This window comes from Pomacea canaliculata, linkage group LG1, assembly GCF_003073045.1.
Source record: "Pomacea canaliculata isolate SZHN2017 linkage group LG1, ASM307304v1, whole genome shotgun sequence".
NCBI classification, from domain to species: Eukaryota; Metazoa; Mollusca; class Gastropoda; order Architaenioglossa; family Ampullariidae; genus Pomacea; species Pomacea canaliculata.
Window position 1 is genome coordinate 25,862,559 of NC_037590.1, and position 18,504 is coordinate 25,881,062.

The 18,504-nt window shown below is 41.0% G+C and overlaps 1 protein-coding gene across 4 annotated transcripts in view; it reads left to right on the forward strand.

Moving 5' to 3' along the window:
• Nucleotides 1-3,408: 3,408 nt before the first annotated feature.
• The window catches only part of LOC112559703 (lethal(2) giant larvae protein homolog 1-like), a 103,707-nt gene continuing 88,611 nt past the window's right edge, over nt 3,409-18,504 (forward strand). For 3 of the 4 annotated variants that reach the window (XM_025231041.1, XM_025231050.1, XM_025231059.1), the window contains exons 1-2: nt 3,410-3,769; nt 7,994-8,091. In XM_025231041.1, coding sequence (XP_025086826.1) covers nt 3,686-3,769; nt 7,994-8,091 — 182 coding nt within the window. In that variant the 5' untranslated portion in view covers nt 3,410-3,685. Of the gene's footprint in view, nt 3,770-7,993; nt 8,092-18,504 lie in introns of all 4 variants that reach the window. The other variant, XM_025231068.1, reaches the window with a different exon arrangement.

The following is an 18,504-nucleotide window of genomic DNA, read 5'->3' on the forward strand; positions in this document are numbered from 1 at the left end:
TATATTACAATAAAAACAAATTTTTTTTTGTCCCACAACTCCCATCAAGTTTAATTATCTAAAAAGTTTAAATAGCTAATTAAAATACTTTACTGTGTTAATGCATGGATGTGGTTGATAACATTTGATTTGCATGGTGTATATCAGGGGTCTCAAACTCATATTAGCATGTGGGCCGCAGTGGAAAGTAACAGCCAGTCAGCGGGCCGCACCACGAAAAGAAAAAGATTTTTTCATTAAATTTTACGAACACTACTGTCACTGCAGTTAAATGCTAAAATACAGTTTTTATAACTATTAATTACATTTAGTGTAGTTTATTACATGCACAGGCAGTTTAGTTTATTAAAATAAGTTGACGTTGTCTCTGTCACTAATAAAAAAGCAGAAACTGAGTGGTTCACCGTCCGTAGCCACTGAAACAATTAGTTCTTCCCACGGTAGCCCACACCTGTCAATACAAGCTTCCAGTTCTTGAAACACGTCACGTCCAGTCGTCGTTCCTTTCATGGGTAGTAAGTCCAATATAGCTCTTCAACAATATTCAAGTTTTCGTCGACCCCACGAATGAAAACGGCACAGTATGTGGTATCTGTTACACCAGTTGACTCGTCCAGTGCAATGGAATATGCTACAAAGTCTTTTGCAGCGGCAATCAGTTGCTGTTGAACATTTGTCGCTGACTCGGTGATCCTGCTTGCAACTGTGTTCGCAGACAAACTTATGCCTTCGAAGAGATTCTTTTTCTCGGGGCAGATAATTTCACACGCCTGTAGCATACACTCTTTTACAAACTGGCCTTCAGTGAATGGTCGCGATGCCTTTGCTATCATCTCGCTACCAACAATTAGCTTGCCTTCACAGAATCTTCGCTTGCTGTGTTGATGCGTGCAAAAAAGTTTCTTTCTTTGCTGAAATATGCTTTTTAGTAGTTCCCTCCCTTGTGTTATTTTCATTTCGCTTGTGAACGGGGGTAATTTTCACCGCGGGAATTTGAGTCAGTTAATCACCAAGCACAACATATACACCGCGGACGTGGCCGCGGGCCGCACAAAAATGTGTGTTTGAGACCCCTGGTGTATATGAAGTTGAATAAAGAAAATAGGATGCTGATGCTAACCAAAATAAATAAGAGCTTTTGATAGGAGTAAGAACTGAAGTTGTGATACAAACAAGATGTGACACAAACATTGTCAGCGAAAGTTCATGGAATAAAATGAAGAAGCATATATGGTGCTAGATCTGAAGTGAAACGATGCACTAAGAAACTGCATGCATATACATCAGATACAAACAGTAGTAATCATGTGTCAGAATGCGTCGTCGGACCCCAGTTGTGAAACAGACAATACCACTTCATACGGGAGTTTGAATCATTATTCAAGGGGTTTGGTAAATTGAAAACACAGACAAGTTAAGCTAACAGTTGATCCTACAGTGAAACAGTTGTCATGTGCAACAAATACATTTTTGTCATCTCACAAAGAGAACTATAGACTGAAGTACATAGTTCGGTGAAAGGAGATAAATAATTTGGACAGTATACAAATGTCAGACATGTTTCTACCAAACAATGAGCTTCAATTAAGGTTAGCTATTCTTACTCACAAATGTACATAAACAGCTACAATTTGCAGCCCCCCAACCTCCCAAAAGAAATAACCTAGTATATACATGACTGGAGGCATACCTTGAGAACATGTTCAAGGGGGGGGGGGGGGCGAGAGCAGGAATCAAAATCTCTGATGTTAATATTTTTCTATGACATTGTTGGATGTAATGGGCTTTAATCTACACCACAAAATTTTTCTTATTTCCAATGCATTGTAAACAAAAGAGGCAAGATGAATGTAATTAGCATTCTGTAATCTGACATCAAGAGTGTGAAATGGAAAAGAGAAGAGTGTTTAGGGTATTTTTTTTAGGGATGAACAGTTTACGAAGATCCATATATTTAGGGCATACAACGTGCTGTTCAGTTTCAACTGTGTAGGGGAAAAAGGGGCAGTTTAAACATTCTTAGTTAAGCAATAATACTGTTCATGGCATTTAAGTACAGCTATACCCATTCTAAATTTTATGAAAGTATCTCTTATGGCTCTGTATTTCAACCAGACAAGGTAGTTGCTAAAAATAAAATGAGTCTTGAATTATATGGAAATATCTTGAACTGCATCATGCCACTGTTGGTCCACCAGTCTCTGTTTTGGGATTTGTAAAAAAAAGTGTATCATCTCCAATTCCTTGACTTTCCCACACCATGCCAAAACCATATTTATACAAAAATGTCATGATAAAGTGTAACCATGTTTTCTTCATGCAGTAGTGTTAACATTAAAAAGTTTTGTTGTTTTTTGAGTCTAGTTTGTGGCATTTTTAGCAGACATAGCCAATATCCAATACAATGTACTGATACATTAACGAAGAGAATCTACCACATTCCCTATGTCAGCAAGTTAGGTGTCCTTATTACGACTCCTAAAAACCTTTTTCATTATCATTACTGTAAACCTTCTCAATGCTATCATAACTGGTACGCAGACCCAATATTTCAGAGCCATATAAAAGTATTGGCTGGATCTGAGCACCATAAAGCTTGAAAAACAGGCTCGGTGTACCATGACAATTTAAGAATATTTAAAACTCCCATCGTTGCATTTTCAGCTATATTTTTTAATGAATGTGTAAAAATACACCTTGTGGAGAAAACTATACCCAAATATTTGCATACATTCACAATTTTTAAAGATAATTAACAAATAACCATTTTTTCTACAAGATATATCGACACTTGATTTATCTAGGCTGACAGCAAGGTTTTAAGACACTGAGCACTGGTAAATAATATTTAACTGGTTCTGTAGTCCAATGATTGCATCTGATATACCTCAATAAGTACTGGGGTTAGCTGGATACCGTGTTTCCCATGTTCATTTAGAAACAAGGTAATTGATACAGGACAACAAATTTCGACTTGTCTAAATAAACAGTAATTAAACTGTGTGTGTATGTGGGGGAGGGGTGTCAATAAAGTCTCTCTATCTAAATACTTTTTTTTATTTTAACCCAGTCATATTTAAAACCGCTTCTAAGCTTAATAAGTTACCTATGCTTGGCTGAAGTTCACATACACAATCATGACCACGTTCGTGTTTCCATGGACGTGTATTTATATTCATGGTGTTTCAGTGGACTGTATACTGTTTGAAATACTACATTATCGTAACTTTTAAAACAATGTCCTAAATAAGTAGAACCTTCTATTACACGATACTTATTTACATTAACTAATGGACTACTTTCAAAAGTCGATTTTAGACTATTGCGGCACGTTGGAATGCAGAAAACTTGATCGTGGCCCCAGTCTTCACATCTAAAGCGACGCCGTGGGAGTGTCTTTTTACACAGGAAGTTGCTGTGCCGACAGCGGAAGAATATGTTCCGAAACCATTGATGGCCGAAGGCTGCTGACGAAATGGATTAATCAAATAGTATTAACGCTTCGCTTTAAAAAATTACAAGAAAGCTGACAGTGGTTTAACGTGCTGTTTTCAGCTAACAGTCAATCATCCTTCAGGGTTAGGGTTGGTGTAGACTAAATATTATCGAAACAAAATCTTGTCAATATTGCGTATGCCTTTATTATAAAACAGACGCGACACGCTGGACAATCGGAATCGTAACAATGTTCAGTTTTTTAAAAAAGCATCCACCCAGAGAAGGCGAAGAAAGAGAGAAAATTAAAAAAGAGTTATTCAGTTTCAAAAAGGTAAGGAATTTTTCTTTTTTTGCGTTTTGATATTTGGTTTGACAAGTGCTAGTAAATGACACTTCCTGACGTCTAAGACTTTTGATAGAAAAATCATTAGTTTACTTACTCAGTGAATGAAATGTCATAATTAAAATCTAATGCAATTTAAATATAAAAATATCGAGCTGTTTCATGTGACATCATCTAAACATGCGTAGAGGAAAGCTGGCTGCCGATCGCTCAATCTCCGTCGGCGTCTGTGGTCGCCTCAACTGAAATGGTATTTCGGTGCTACCGCTGCAATTATAATGATTAATTTTTTGGATTTTCATGCGTAGACAATAAAGCGTCAATGAAGTGTTTTCCCCACCCCCTCTACATTGCATTCACTGTTCAAAACACAGAAACAAAAGTACATGTTAATCAACCAGTGCAGACGAAACCAAATGATCAACGGAGTGAACACTCGATTGGCTGTTATTAGTTTGAGGCTTTGAAGAGTCTGACCATTATTTCCATTGAAACTAATGTAAATAATATAATTATATATAATTCAACTATGGATAATAAAAAGCGTGATTCATATAGCGCGTAATCATGCTTACCAAGGGACAATCAGCGCGTAAGACAAGTAGGAAAAGAAGAAACAACTAATTATTAACAAGTAATTAAAGACAAACATAGAAGAAAAAAAAAAAATCAGGGAGCAAATAGTAGAGATGGAGAGTATCAGAAATCTTAAGAAGAAAACGAGCAGGCAGTCTAGTCAGTAATCACATTTATTGACACTTATGATGAGTAACACAATGAGACTGGATGCATGATGAAGGTAGTTTAGTGCACAAAATGGGGCCAAGAACTAAGCCTTGGGGGACCCCGTACAAAAGGGGAGCAGAGTGAGACAAATACAGTCTGGGTCCTGTCAGAAGTTAAACCATTCTAGTGCTGATCCAGAAATTTTGCAGAGGATGCAAAGTCTTTGGAGGAGCAAAAAGGGGTTGATAGTGTTGAATGGCAAACTAGTCAAACAGAGCTAAGACAGAAACATCACTACCCGAGTAGCATTGGAAGACAGGACCCACATGGAACCCATATACCAGAATCCGGGGACCATATGGAAAACCTATATAGGTCCCAAAGTCGAAGTGTTAAGAGCAGATAATATGTTGGGTTACTTTAATGAGAGTAGCTTGTCTCGTGAAAAGGTCAATATACTGACAACCTGAGGGATGAGGTGGTGCTCCTGTAAGCTCTGAGCTGTGTCAAAACCATTTTCTCAATTATCTTAGAAATTGGACAGTACTTGTTTAACATATTGACATCAAGTGTAGACATTAAAAAGTGGCATCACCAGGACAGTTTTAAGCAATGATGGAAAAACATCTTTTGAAAAACTGACTTTAACAATATTTGTAATGGCAGGAAGTCAAGCATAGACAAACAAGAGGGAAGCGTGTTGGGTCAGGCTGGCAAGTTGTTGTCTTGGCTATGAGAATGATTGCCTTTTTCTCAGCTTTAGAGACTGATTGAGTTTCAGTCAGAGAGCATCACAAGAGATGTTGTCAGGTCTTATCGAGTTTGGGGATGATCCAGTCTTTGAGATCTTACTAGTGAAAAAGTTACTAAAATCTTGTGGTAGCTGTGAAGCAGGTTAGGCAGTGGTGGTGCCGTGATAAGTTCAGTCATTCCATTGGAGATGTTCAACAGGTTCTTGGAAGAGGTGCAGTTAATTATCTGGGACGGAAGATAGGTTGTTTTGGTTGTGTGTACACGATGTGTATGTTGTTTCACAGTGTTATAGATGACTGTGGATGATGAGTCCATTCTTCAGCCGAACAGTTTCAGACAAGTGCACTTTAGGTCATGAGTTCTACTCAGATCTGCAAATACCATGGTGCACTTTTGGACTAGTGTATTAGACATCAAAATGCTGGGGAATGATCATCAATAACTTTGTGCAGGACAGTCTAGTTGAGCAACAGATTGTGGCTGGTGCAGCATTGTCTGCACTTGGGATTTGAAAGCTTGTTTAGCGATGTTACATAGAGAACAACTCAGTCCTAAAAGCTGATGCTGAAGGTATACAAAGTTGGTCAGATAAGAGATCTTCAGAAACTGGCTGCACCAATTGATCATCAGATCGATTTATGACCCAGTCTATGTTCTCTTTTGTGAGTTGGCTGCGACACAGACTAGACAAAACATAAAGTGTGTCGCATTTCTGACATTTTGATAGTGTCAGGGTGAGACATTGAAGTGCCCATTAATATCTTGGTTAATGTACTAGTGAGGGCTGTCAGGTTCTGTAACCAGAAGGCCACAGGCTACCAGGCTGTCTTGACCATGCTGACTCAAAGACATGGACATCTTTATCTAGTCTTTGCATTATGCAAGGAGCTGTACATTCCAACATGCCATACAAAATTTGTGGGCCATTAAGAAGCCATGGTTCAACAATAGTATCCTTATGAAAGTGATGGGAAGAAAGTATTCATATAGTTCAGGCGATGATGCAGCATTCAATATGATCTTGAAAAAGCCACATTACAGTAAAGAGGGATTTTAAATGCAAACTTGCCACAGCAATAGTTGAGAATTGTGGCATGATCTTTCTGACTGCAAGAAGAAAATCTTACCATTGACAAGAATTTGATCCTCCTTGATAGACTGAATGAGTGCTATAGGTGTATTGATCAGGACACCACCATGCTAATTGATAGCCACATCTCTGCTACAGCCCTTCTTATAATGAGTATTCATAATCTACTTGTTCAGGCATCATTGTACCTGTCACTAAAAGTGACACCAGTGACTTCATCTTTCTTCAACAACTGCAGGAATTTTTTTCTGGCAATCCTGAAATCTGTTCTATCATTACAGACAGCTCCAAAGTTCCCAACAATGGACTTGTAGCTGCAGCCACAGTTTGGTCCTGCCACCCAGGTGGTTGCTCTATCATCTCTGATTAACTTCATTCCATCTTGTTTGTGGGTTAGCAGGTTCACCCGTCTTTAGAGCAGAACATCTTAATAATTTAAGACTCACAATCTGCTCTCCATGCTTTTATTTCCTGTCATTTTGACCATCCTTTTATGGCCCAGCTCCATATAATTCATGCTGCTGTTCTTTATCATAAGAGGTATGGAAAATCTGTACTTACTTATACTCTTTTTCTTACCTTTTGCTTGCCCAAAATACTTGACTTTATTGAAGTTGGGTATTTGTGGGCAAAAGTATCTCTGTTTCTTCCTTCTTTGTTGGGCTGCTTCAATTGTCAGCGACCCCCATGGGCCCAGCTTCTCGTTCCAAGGGTGAACACTCAGCCTCAGGCCTGGCGAGAGGGAGGGATAGGGGGTTCTGCTGTACCCAGACCCGTGGCTGTGAAGAGGGCCTGGCCTTGGTGAGCGCCTAAAAACTTGACTGGTTTTTTTTATGAGTGTTTTCCTTAGATTAACAGAGAACTTATTAATACCATGACATACTGCCTTAAAGTTGCCACTACTGAACTGCAACTCAGCTTAATCCTTGTACCTTTTCTTTGCTTGCTAATGGCATCCCACACCTCCCTGTGTTTTTTTTTTTTAATTATGTGAAGTTCTGATATAAAATATACACTTTTTATTATTCAGCACAGATTTGAGTTCCTTTATTAACCAGGGTTTATTATTTGGAAACATGAGATTTTTCTCAGAGGGTGTGACTGTGTCAACACAGAAAGCGATGTAAGAAGACTCAACATCAGCCAACTTCTTTAGATTGTCACTGAAATTATAAAAAAAAACCCTGCCAGTCTGTGCAGCACTCCTGCGAGCGGGTAATTCTCCAATTCCATTCAGCACTTTCTTTGCCATTGGCAGAAATCCCTGACATGCTGTCTTATACACAGGCACTAAGAAAATACTGTTGTGATACGATGCTTTGTAAGGGATGGTAAGCGTAGTACTTTGTAAGCACCAGGGACAGTGCCATAACAAAGGTGCATAATAGAATTCCCCTTTGTGATAGAGCAGGATACATATTAGTCATAGACTAAGTATCCCGGTAAGTTGGCAATCATTTCTATAGGCGAGAAACTTCTAGACATCCTGCTGAGTTCTGAGATCTCTTGTTTTATTTTTCCTCCAGACTAGAGTCTTGAGATGACATTTCCTATTGCCATAGTTCACATTTGCTACAAACTACCTGATAAAGAAATTTTAAACATCTTAATAAATCTGCCATTAATTTTTATCTTGTTTTCAGTGTGGAGATTATGGATTTCCAAGCAAGCCTTGTGCCTTAGCATATGATGCAGTACTCCGTCTTCTTGGCGTAGGCACCAAGTCAGGAGCCATTAAAGTGTATCCTTTAAGCAAGTGATATTTTAAAAGAATTTTGTTGCTCCATACACATATTTTGTCGTTGAGGCATATGTAAAGGTAAATTCAAGTTCTGTATGTGCCAGGGATAATTGGAAAAAGTGAAAGATGAATTTTAGTCAGTTTTTTAAAGAGCCACATAAATGGTGACACGTCACTCTCCAAAGACTCTTAACATATCACTTATTACTGCCTCAAACATACAGTTGCAAGGAGAACCACAATTCTTGAGAAAGGAAATAAAGACAGTTTCCCTTATCTGTTCAAATTTCCATTCAAGTGCAAAGCCGCATGATGTTGGAACAGGGTCCTGGTTGAGTGCAGTGTCTCTGTTGGTAATTTGCACAAAGTACAGCAAAGCTAGACAGATACACCCAACATGTAACCTGTTATTTTATGTCCACCTACTGTTATCCATACGCAAAGAAGAGGGGAAAAAACTGCTGAATTTGAGAAACTGTAATTTAAATATGTAACTATAGTATCAAGCTCCTCATCCTGTGCAAGATCAGGTGGAATGGCAGCGGCCAGACTTTTGTCAGGTGAGACTATCATCTACTCCGGACAAGAAAACCCTGACCATGACCACACACAAGGAATAGCAGTACTGATGACACCAGAGGCTGCAAGAACACTAATAGCATGGGAACCAGTTTCCCCTTGATTCGTTAGCCAGGTTCAACTCCAAAGAAAGAAAGTTCACCATCATCCAATGCTGTGCACCTACCAATGCAGTTAAAGAAGAGGAAAAGGAAAACTTTTACAACTCCTCACAAGCGCTGGTTGATTGTACTCCAAAACGAGACCTGAAGATCATAATGGGTGACGTGAATGCCAAAGTTGGATGTCAGGCTAAGGTTTGCTGCAGATGCAGCTACAAACCACCACCTGCTTGTGGCAGCCATGAAGATAAAGCTGAAGTCCTTCCGTGACTCATAAGATAGACTGCGCCACAATTCAGCATGCAGTTTCTTAGAGACCTCAGAAAGCAAGAAGAGTTCAATTGCAACGTTAAAAACAGGTTTGCGGCACTGGAGGAACTCCTGGAAGAAACAGTGGGCAACTACTGGACAAGATTACAGGAAACATGAAAGACTGCCTGCACACGCCTTATGGAAAAGAAAGAGAAACAACACAAGGAATGGTTGACTTCAGGAACCTGACAAAGATAGAGAAAAGGAAAAAACTGAAGCAGAAGACCAATGTCAAGACCAGCAGGAATTGGGTCTCAGAGCAAAGAACTGGGAGATGAACTGAGAAGTGAAACTGAACTGAGAAGTGCAAGAGGTAACAAGAGACAGTTTGCACACAGGATGGCAGAAAAGGCAGAACAAGCAACTGGGCAAAATAACACAAAGAGACTATACCAAATTACAAGAATTTTGTCAGAAAGAAAAAAATACCACCAATGTATGCTGGCCAGTAAAGAATAAGAATGGCAGCATCATTACCGGGGATGCAGAACAAAGATCTCGCTGGGCGGAGCATTTTGAAGAAATACTGAACCAGCCATCACCAACAAGCACTTTGGACATTGCCTCAACCACTGAGCAAGGCAGAAATCATCAAGGCCATTGAATACTGGCAAGTTGGCAGGCCCAGATGGCATTCCTGCAGAGGCACTAAAGGCTGACCCAATAGCCACAGCAGAGATGCTACACCCTCTGCTGCAGAAAATTTGGGAGCAGGAGCAAGTTCCAGCAAATTGGAAGTCTGGCTATCTAAGTAAAGCTACCCAAAAAAGGCAACCTGACACAGTGCAGCAATTGGTGAGGGATTACGCTGTCGTCCATTTCCAGCAAGGTGCTGACCAGAATCATCTACTAGGAAGCCAAGCTTCCAGTCTGCTGGAACTTGCTCCTGTTCCCAAATTTTCTTCAGCAGGGGGTGTAGCATATCTGCTGCAGCTGTTGGGTCTGCCTTGAGTGCTTCTGCAGGAATCCCCTCTAGGCCTGCCACCTTGCCAGAATTGAAGGACTTGATAGCTTCGATGATTTCTGCCTTGGTTATGCTATAATACCCAGCTGCAACTGCTTGAGAACTACGAAAATGTTCAGTTGTGATAATCCATTCTCATCATCATCAAACATTGTTTACTGGGATAGTAGTCCCTGCTGCAACAACCTCAAGGTTGGTTAGTTTATTCCTTGTTACTCCTTGAGGTTTTGGCCATCCCTCACTCAGCCCCGTGTGGTTCCAATGGCCTTTTTTCCCCGCTCTCTGCCCCCGTGGGCCCAGCTTCTCATTCTGGGGGACACCCAGCCTTCTCTGGCTGGGTGACTAAGCTGGCCCACGCCTTTTTGTCTTATGCTTTTCTTTTTTTTCTCCCTTACCTGGCCCTGTTCATCTATATTCTTCTTCTAATCAAACATCTCCCTGTCTTCCTACAGTTTTATCCTTCCTATCTTCTGTTTACACTGGTCCTTTTCCTGTCTTCTGTTTTCTTATCATACCTTTCAATGCATTTTTTTCTCTCTCTCTGTGGCCTTCTTTAGGTCCCCTGCATTTGCCGTGCAGGGGGACCCATGTTGGGGGAGGGGGGGGGGATTTGGTGTTTTACGCCGTGTCAGCAACTGAGGCTATATTACGGCAAGCAGCCAGCCCTGTAAACAGATGCCACGTGCAGAGAAAGAACAGCATGCCCGAGACGAGAAATGAACTCTGGGCAGCCAACCTTCACTGTGGTGACAGGCGGTAACAGCGTGTTGGGGGAGGCTGGGATCCTGGAGGTTGAGGTCCCTGATAGGTTGTGGCCTATCATACCAACACACCTCTTTGGCCCAGACTTCTCCTAGACGGAAGGTTGGTGTGGTCCACACCAATCAAGTGGCTAGTCGTGTATTGCCCTAGCTTTGCTCGAAGGCTGTGGCTGGGGTCAATCTGGTCTTCATGCTCAGAAGGCCAGAGTATATTCCTTGTGTATCCCTCGTGCGACCCAGCTGGAAATGCCGTAAGTGGTACTGCTCGGTTGCATCCCCTTGGACTCCGTGGTTGGTGTGGAACATAAAGAATAAACCTAATTCCTTTATATCATGGCACCTAAAAAACCAAACCTAGGAAAAAGCATCAGAGAAGATGAATCTTTGGACAGTGAGGATGAAGTGAGAGATTGTGTGAGAGAAAATGTTGAAGGGGTCTGGCCCCATTTTCTTGTGGTGGAGGGTGCAGAGCCGGCCTGGCCGCTCTCGTCCCTGTCACCTTTTGAAATAGCAAAAGGGTTTAAAAATATATCTACACACTTTTCTGCTGTTAGACGTCTGCGCTCTGGACAATTTCTTGTCCACTGCGCAAATCAGAAAGTGTCTCAGGCCCTGCGCCGATGGGACGAGAAATGGTTTGTCAGTCATCTCATAAAGGTAACTCCACATCGATCCCTCAACTCTTCAAGAGGGGTCATTTGTTGTCCTGACCTTGCTGGGCTGTCAGAAATTGACATCAGATCAGAACTGGCACCCCAAGGGGTCACAGCGGTGCAGAGGGTCATCCTAAAGAAGGATGGAAAATCTAATCTTACAAATACTCTGTTCTTAACTTTCTGTTTGCCCAAAATACCTGACTTCATTGAGGTTGGATATTTACTTGTCAAAGTTTATTTATACCTTCACCGTTGTCACTGCTTCAACTGTCAGCATTGTGGTCATTGGGCTAGCTTCTGCAAATCTCAAGCCCGCTGTTTTCACTGCAGCGATACAGGTCATGCTGTAGCTGATTGTTCTTAAAGTGCCAAATGTGCTAACTGTAACGAGTCTCACGCTTCTTCTAAAGACTGCCCGAAGTGGAAGGAAGATTACCACAGCAGCAACATCAATCCCTGTTTCTAACTGCCTTGCTTCTCTTGGCGAGCAGGGGATGGATGTGCAATGGCAACATTTAGTGTCACCTCCTCCGTGCTGCTCCCTCATGCTTTCTCTTCTTCTTTTTCTCCTCTTTCTGCTTCTGTGAGGCGCACTGCTCCTATTACTCACTGATAAACTGTGTCTACAATCCTTCAATTTAACTGTTGAGGGATCCGATTTGTAAAATGTATTTTTTGTTGCAAACAATTTTTTATGTAATTCTTTCAGTGTGTTAATCTAATTTTTGATGTATGCAGACTCAAAAGAAAAATGTAATTTATTTACAGATTGTAAGATTCACTACCACGATGACATAGACTGAGAAAATGACACTGCCACCACCATTTCTGTATTTTATATGATGAGGCACTGCTTCATCATTATGCAGGACTAGAAACAGCAGGAAAGCTTTTCATACACTGGGTCCAGCTGCATTTCATTTCCTCATTTTCTGAGTGGGGTATTTCTTAATCAATCAGTTTCTTATGATGCTGACAAAGCTTCACATAAATATGGATTATCTACTGCTTTTATGAATGTGTGGACTTTCAGTTATCATGGCACAGAATGTATCTATTACATGGGTAAATTTTGTACCCAGCAGTGGGGTGAAATAAGTACCTGGACAGAAGCAGCTCTTGTTAGGTACTGTTCTTACTATTCTTACATTCCAGCCAGTACGTTCTTTGTCTGATGACGTTATCCTCACTATTCCTGTCACCAGAGCAACAACATATGGTCACAGGATTTTTAGTTACTGTGCTGCAAAATAAAGGAACTCTTTCCCTTTCTATATCCACTTAATCCTTAAAATGTCCACTAAAGCACACCTTCCTTGAGCATTACTCCTAACAACAATCTGCGGAATGCTACTTCTTTTTCAGCCCCCTTCTATCCAGGAAGTAAAATTCCTTGGGTTCATCTTGGACCATAAACTGTATTTTCTGTCTCACATCAAATCTCTACGCCTTTCTTGTCAGAAAGCCTTGGGCAGACCGCACAGTCCTGCTTCGTCTGTATCGTTCCCTGGTCCGCTCCAAGCTAGACTATGGATCAATCATCTGTGGCTCTGCTTGAGAGTCCTACCTCAAAATTCTGGATCCTATCCATTAAGGGATCCACATCTGTTTGGATGCCGCCCGCACCACTCCTGTTTAAAGTTTGTACACAGAAGCTGGTGAGCCTCCACTTTCTCTCCGTCATCTGAAACTCATGCTATCCTATGTCATTTAAAAGCTCACCATGGAAAGCCTGCGTACCATGCTGTTTTCAGACTTCAGCATGCTGTCCTGTATGCCAGTCATACCAAGGAGTAAAAGCCATTATCACTCAATGCAACACCTCACCTACAAGCTGTCGGAGTAGGTATTTAACAGGTAGAGTCTCTCCCTCTACTACCATCCCCTCCTTGGACCTTTCCTGTTCCAGAGATTCGTCTTGATCTTACAGTTTTTAAAAAAGGGAACACTAGTGACCTCATCTTTCTCCAACGCTTTCATGAACTCCTTTCAGACTACCCTGGATTCGGTTCCATCTTTACAGATGGCTCCAAAGTCCCAAATGGTGGCTGGGAGGAGGTGGTCCTTGCTAGGTTAAAGTTAGGACACACCTAATCCACACAAGAACATCTCTTAAGAGGTGAACCACCACCAGTTTGTCCGTGGTGTAGGGGACATCCACAAGGCAACTTGGACATCACCAGGTGGGATCACAAAGAACCAGATAGACCATGTCATCATCGACCGAAGATGGAGGAGCTCACTTCAAGATGTCAGAGCCTACAGGAGGAGCAGATGTCACCAGTGACCACACTCTTGTGATAGCCGCAGTTTCTCTGAAGCTACATCGATCGCGAGGAAAACAGGCACGTCAGCAGAGAGTGGACTCCAGCAAACTGAAAAATCCAGCCACCGAAAGGCCTTTGCTATGGAAGTAAGAACAGGTTCCTGGCACTAGGAGACCAACAAGAGATGACCTTTGACGACTTCAATCGAGTCTTACAGGAAACAGGAGAGAAAATACTTTGCTTCCAACGAAAAAAGAAAGAAAGAACAGTGGATCAGAGAAGAGACATGGAAGAAGATAGATGAGAGAAAGTCAGCCAAACAAATAATCAACAGCATTAGATCTGAACACCTGAAGGAAAAACACAGACAAAGATATACAAAACTAAACAAAGAGGTAAAGAGGATGACAAAAACCGACAAAAGAGACTACATAGAGAAACTGACAGATGAAGTAGAAAAAGCAGCAAGAAAAAATGACCTGAAGACACTGATAAACAAACAGCTAAACAACGGGTTTAAGAAAAGTGATGTGCCAGTGAAAGACATGAACGGTAATGTCGTCGAGGGAGAGGCAGGAAAACTACAGCACTGGAGGGAGCATTTTGAGTCAGTTCTAAACAGACCAGATCCCCCTCAGCTTGCAGACATCCAGCCACCAGCTATAGACTGGGTCATGAAGACTTCCACCGACAGTGAGAGGAGAGGTATCAGATGGACCATGACTATGACAGCAGCAACAACGCTGGAAGACTTGGACTTTGCTGATGACATTGCCCTGCTGTCACACCGCCACCAAGACATGCAGGAAAAAACAAATGCCTTCTCAGAAACAGCTAGAAACCTTGGCTTGAAGGTCAGCGCAAAGAAAATGAAAAGTATGAGAGTGAACGCCAGAGTCCAAGACCGAATCAAACTAAATGGAGAAGAAGAGATTGAGGAAGTTGACAGTTTCACCTATCTTGGGTCCAAAATGTCAAACATTGGGGATGCGGAGGTGGATATTCGAGCCCGACTGGCGAAAGTCAGCCAGGCCTTCGCCTCACTCAGGAGCACATGGAAGGCGAAAAACATCAGCCAGAAGATCAAGCTGAGAATCTTCAAGTCATATGTGATCAGCACCCTCCTTTACCGATCAGAATCTTGGAAAATGACCAAAACCATCAGTAGCAAGCTTGACGTCTTCCAAAACAGATGCCTCAGGCACATACTTAACATATTTTGGCCAAACACCATCACCAATGAAGAACTCCACTGAAGAACTGAAACCGAGTCCATCACCACGTAGGTTCAACAAAGGCGTTGGGGATGGATTGAATATGTGCTCCGCCAGCAGACAGCAGACCTCTCCAGAGTCGCCCTACAATGGACTCCAGACAGCCGAAGAAAACGAGGCCACCGAAAGGAAACTTGGAGAAGAACAGTGGAAAGGGAGATGAAAGGAAGGAGCTGGACATGGGGTCACCTAGAGCGGGTTTCAGCCAATCGACATCGATGGCGGACTCTGGTTGAGGCCTTATGTGCAACCTGATGCACGAAGAGGAATAGTAGGGGAAATTTTAGGGTAGTACATATTTTGATCGTTTGTCATGAGCTGCAGATTATCCATCGACAGTTTTTTACAGAAAACTCTGTTTTCTTTCTTCAGGTCCATCCCATTTGCAGCAGTCCTTACATTTTTAAGGATGACTTTATCGTCAAATTTAAGGAATTTTATGTCCTGATAATTGTTTTCTCTAGATTTTTGGTTTGTTGGTGGCTTCACCACTCCTTTTTACACTTGACCTACTCTTTTACATATTGTTTATTTCGTGTGTTGACCTTTTAACGAATGTTATGATTATATCACTCAGGAGGTTTTTTCCATAAATTTGTTATGCTTAGATTACCTTTTGTTACCATGATATAGCCCTAGTTGCTGGCATGGCATTAAACACAAATAGATAAATTTAGCCCTCTTCCCCTTTTCTGCTTATTGCTACTTCCCTAGTTGTCTTTCTTCACAAAATCATGATACTCTCAGTCTTTGTTACTTGATTCCCTTTTGCATTTTCTGGATTTGTTTTTTGTTTATCATCAGTTCTGTTGTTTATCCTTCCATCGTTCACGTTATTTGTTTGTTCTTCTGCCCCTCCTGTGTTATCCATGTCTCATTCTTGTTCATAAGTGCTATGAGCGTGCTCCTTACAAGTGTTTGAGCTATATGTATCTTGCTTTTATTAAAGTGATATATTTTTGTTCTGGTGACAGTAATAGTCAGGAGACTGTCATCAGATGAAGAGTGCAGTTGTCTGGCTGGGACATGGGAAAGAGAAGGTCCAAGAAATAGTCAAGATAAGAGCCAGCAAAGAAATTTAAACAGCACAGTTTGTACTGGATGCAAGAGCAGATGGGTAGCAGGAGAGGAGTGACATAGTCCTGCTTCCTATATCTCTAAGCATCAGATGCGCAGTGGAGTTCTATATTTTCTATAGTATATATAGAAGGTATGCAGCTTGCAAACAAGGAGTTGCAATAATTAAGCCAAGAACAAATGCACAGACAAGAGTGTTGGTAGTGTGCATACAAAGAATGTAATGGATGGGACTGATCTTGTGTAGCTCATTAGAGGCAGACAGACAGCTATACTTGTTTATAAAGAGTGATGTCTGCAGCAACAACAAATCCCAGATTCATACTGCAAAGGTGATGTTGGCTTTGCTCACTTTGATATGATTTGGTGAACAAACAAGTGAAGATTAAGTTCTTCTTGGGCATAGGAGGGCTTTTGTTTAATTATCATTGAGTTATCATCCAATCTTTGATGCCGCTAATGCAGGCTTCTGTGGTACTAGTAACAGAATGAGGCTCAGCCAGTGGAGTTAAGCAGTCGAGTTGCTTGTTGTCAAGATATAATTGATGAGAATGGTGAGACTGGATGCATGATGAAAGTGGCTTTTATCTGAGGGGGTATCTTTCAAGTAGCAGGTAAGCACAGCTGAGTTATTTGAGCATCCCCAAGCATTTCTAAATTTATAACAGTTTTCTGGAAGTATGTTGGATGTGATGGGGGCCAGACAAAATTGTGGAAAGTGAAGATTAAAGTCAGTATCTTGGCCAACACCATGTTCAGCCTTAATGGGGCTACCTAGGTGTTTTCAGGCTTGATGGAGTGTCTGCACTTGATCAGTACATGTCATAAGAGTCTTAAACTAGCTATTTACAGCAAAATAAGTCAGTTCAAAAAGAATGAAGGATGTTTGCTGTGTGCATGGTGTCTCATCCCTGAGGTTCACTCACACTGAGTGTCACATATTACAGCATACTCTATTAACAGTATTGTACTTGCAACATGTACAAATACATGTATTCTCTAATAGCAAAATATAAGTGTTCATTTGTGATTTTTTTCCTTAAGGTTGAGGGTGTCCATTATTGTGTAAACTTTACTTTGTCTTTATTTTACCCTGATTGCCCTATATTTTAATTGTCAACATTTGATTTATTTATAGCTTTGCGTTTTCAAACTTGATTGTTTATGGCTTTCCAAACCGTAATGGCCTCAAAACAAAATTATTTAAATACTCTACTCAAGCATTAACTCAGTGCATGGTTGCTGTATATACACAAGACGTGATTGATCAAAAAGGTTTTGAATAAAAACTTCCCACTATTCATGTTAGGCCTAATTTGCATCTGTGAAAAACACAGTATTTAGCACACTATACTGATGTGCAGATGCTTTTGCAGACTGAAGTTTCAACAAGTGAATATTGAATCCAAAAATTTCACAGTTTTCTAGTTTATCCTTTCAATTAGACGATCATGTATTTCTACAATGTAGCTCATCTTTTAGCTGGACTAGATTCCTAGGAGAGGGAAAATACCACCTATGTGTCCCAGCAGACATTTGCATTAGGATTTTACAGTGAATGTGAAAGGCTACCTACTTGACATGTAGAAGGCAGACTTTGGATGAATGTGATTGTGATGACTGCAGAAAACATTAACCAATCCATTTGCAGTTTAAGTTTGAAATCTTAGGTTTAAACTAATTTAAAGTACAGGTAGTCCTCGACTTATGACGGGGATCCGTTCTCAACGCGGCGTCGTAAACCGAATTTCAACGTAAGTCGGATCATACGTTCATACAGTACTGTACCATAATAACAGTACAGTACTGCAAACACTTAGCCTATCCAAACACCTATCCTAACACAGTACCCAACATAATTATCAATAAACATAAGTGCAGTAAAATTTTGTAGTACAGTACGTTTAATAATGAAATACTGTACTGTAAGTGCTGTAACAGTAATAAACAGTGTTAAGTTAGGCAGATTTTTCCAAAACAAGCCTGTCTCATCCACGTTGAACACTTGTTGAGCACAGTAAGCACCCTCCTCAATTATCTTAGCCAATGCATTAGGAAACTCAGTTGCTGCTTTCTCATCAGCACTAGCAGCTTCACCTTGCACTTTAATGTTATGGAAATGGGCACGATCCTTAAACCTCATAAACCAACCCCTACTCGCCACAAATTCTTCACTTTCACTTCCTTCCCCCTTTTCTCTTTTCAACGCCTAAAACAGTCGCCTAGCCTTCTCCTGAATAACCATAAAACTCACAGGGATAGGGCGTTGACTTTGGTCTTCCAACCAACGTTGCTTTGTTATCACTGTCGCTGTAAGTGGGAATGAGTGTCGTAACCACGAAACGACGTAACTCGAGACCGTCGTAACCCGAGGACTACCTGTACTAAGGTTTATTTTCAAAATAACACCAATTTGCAACGT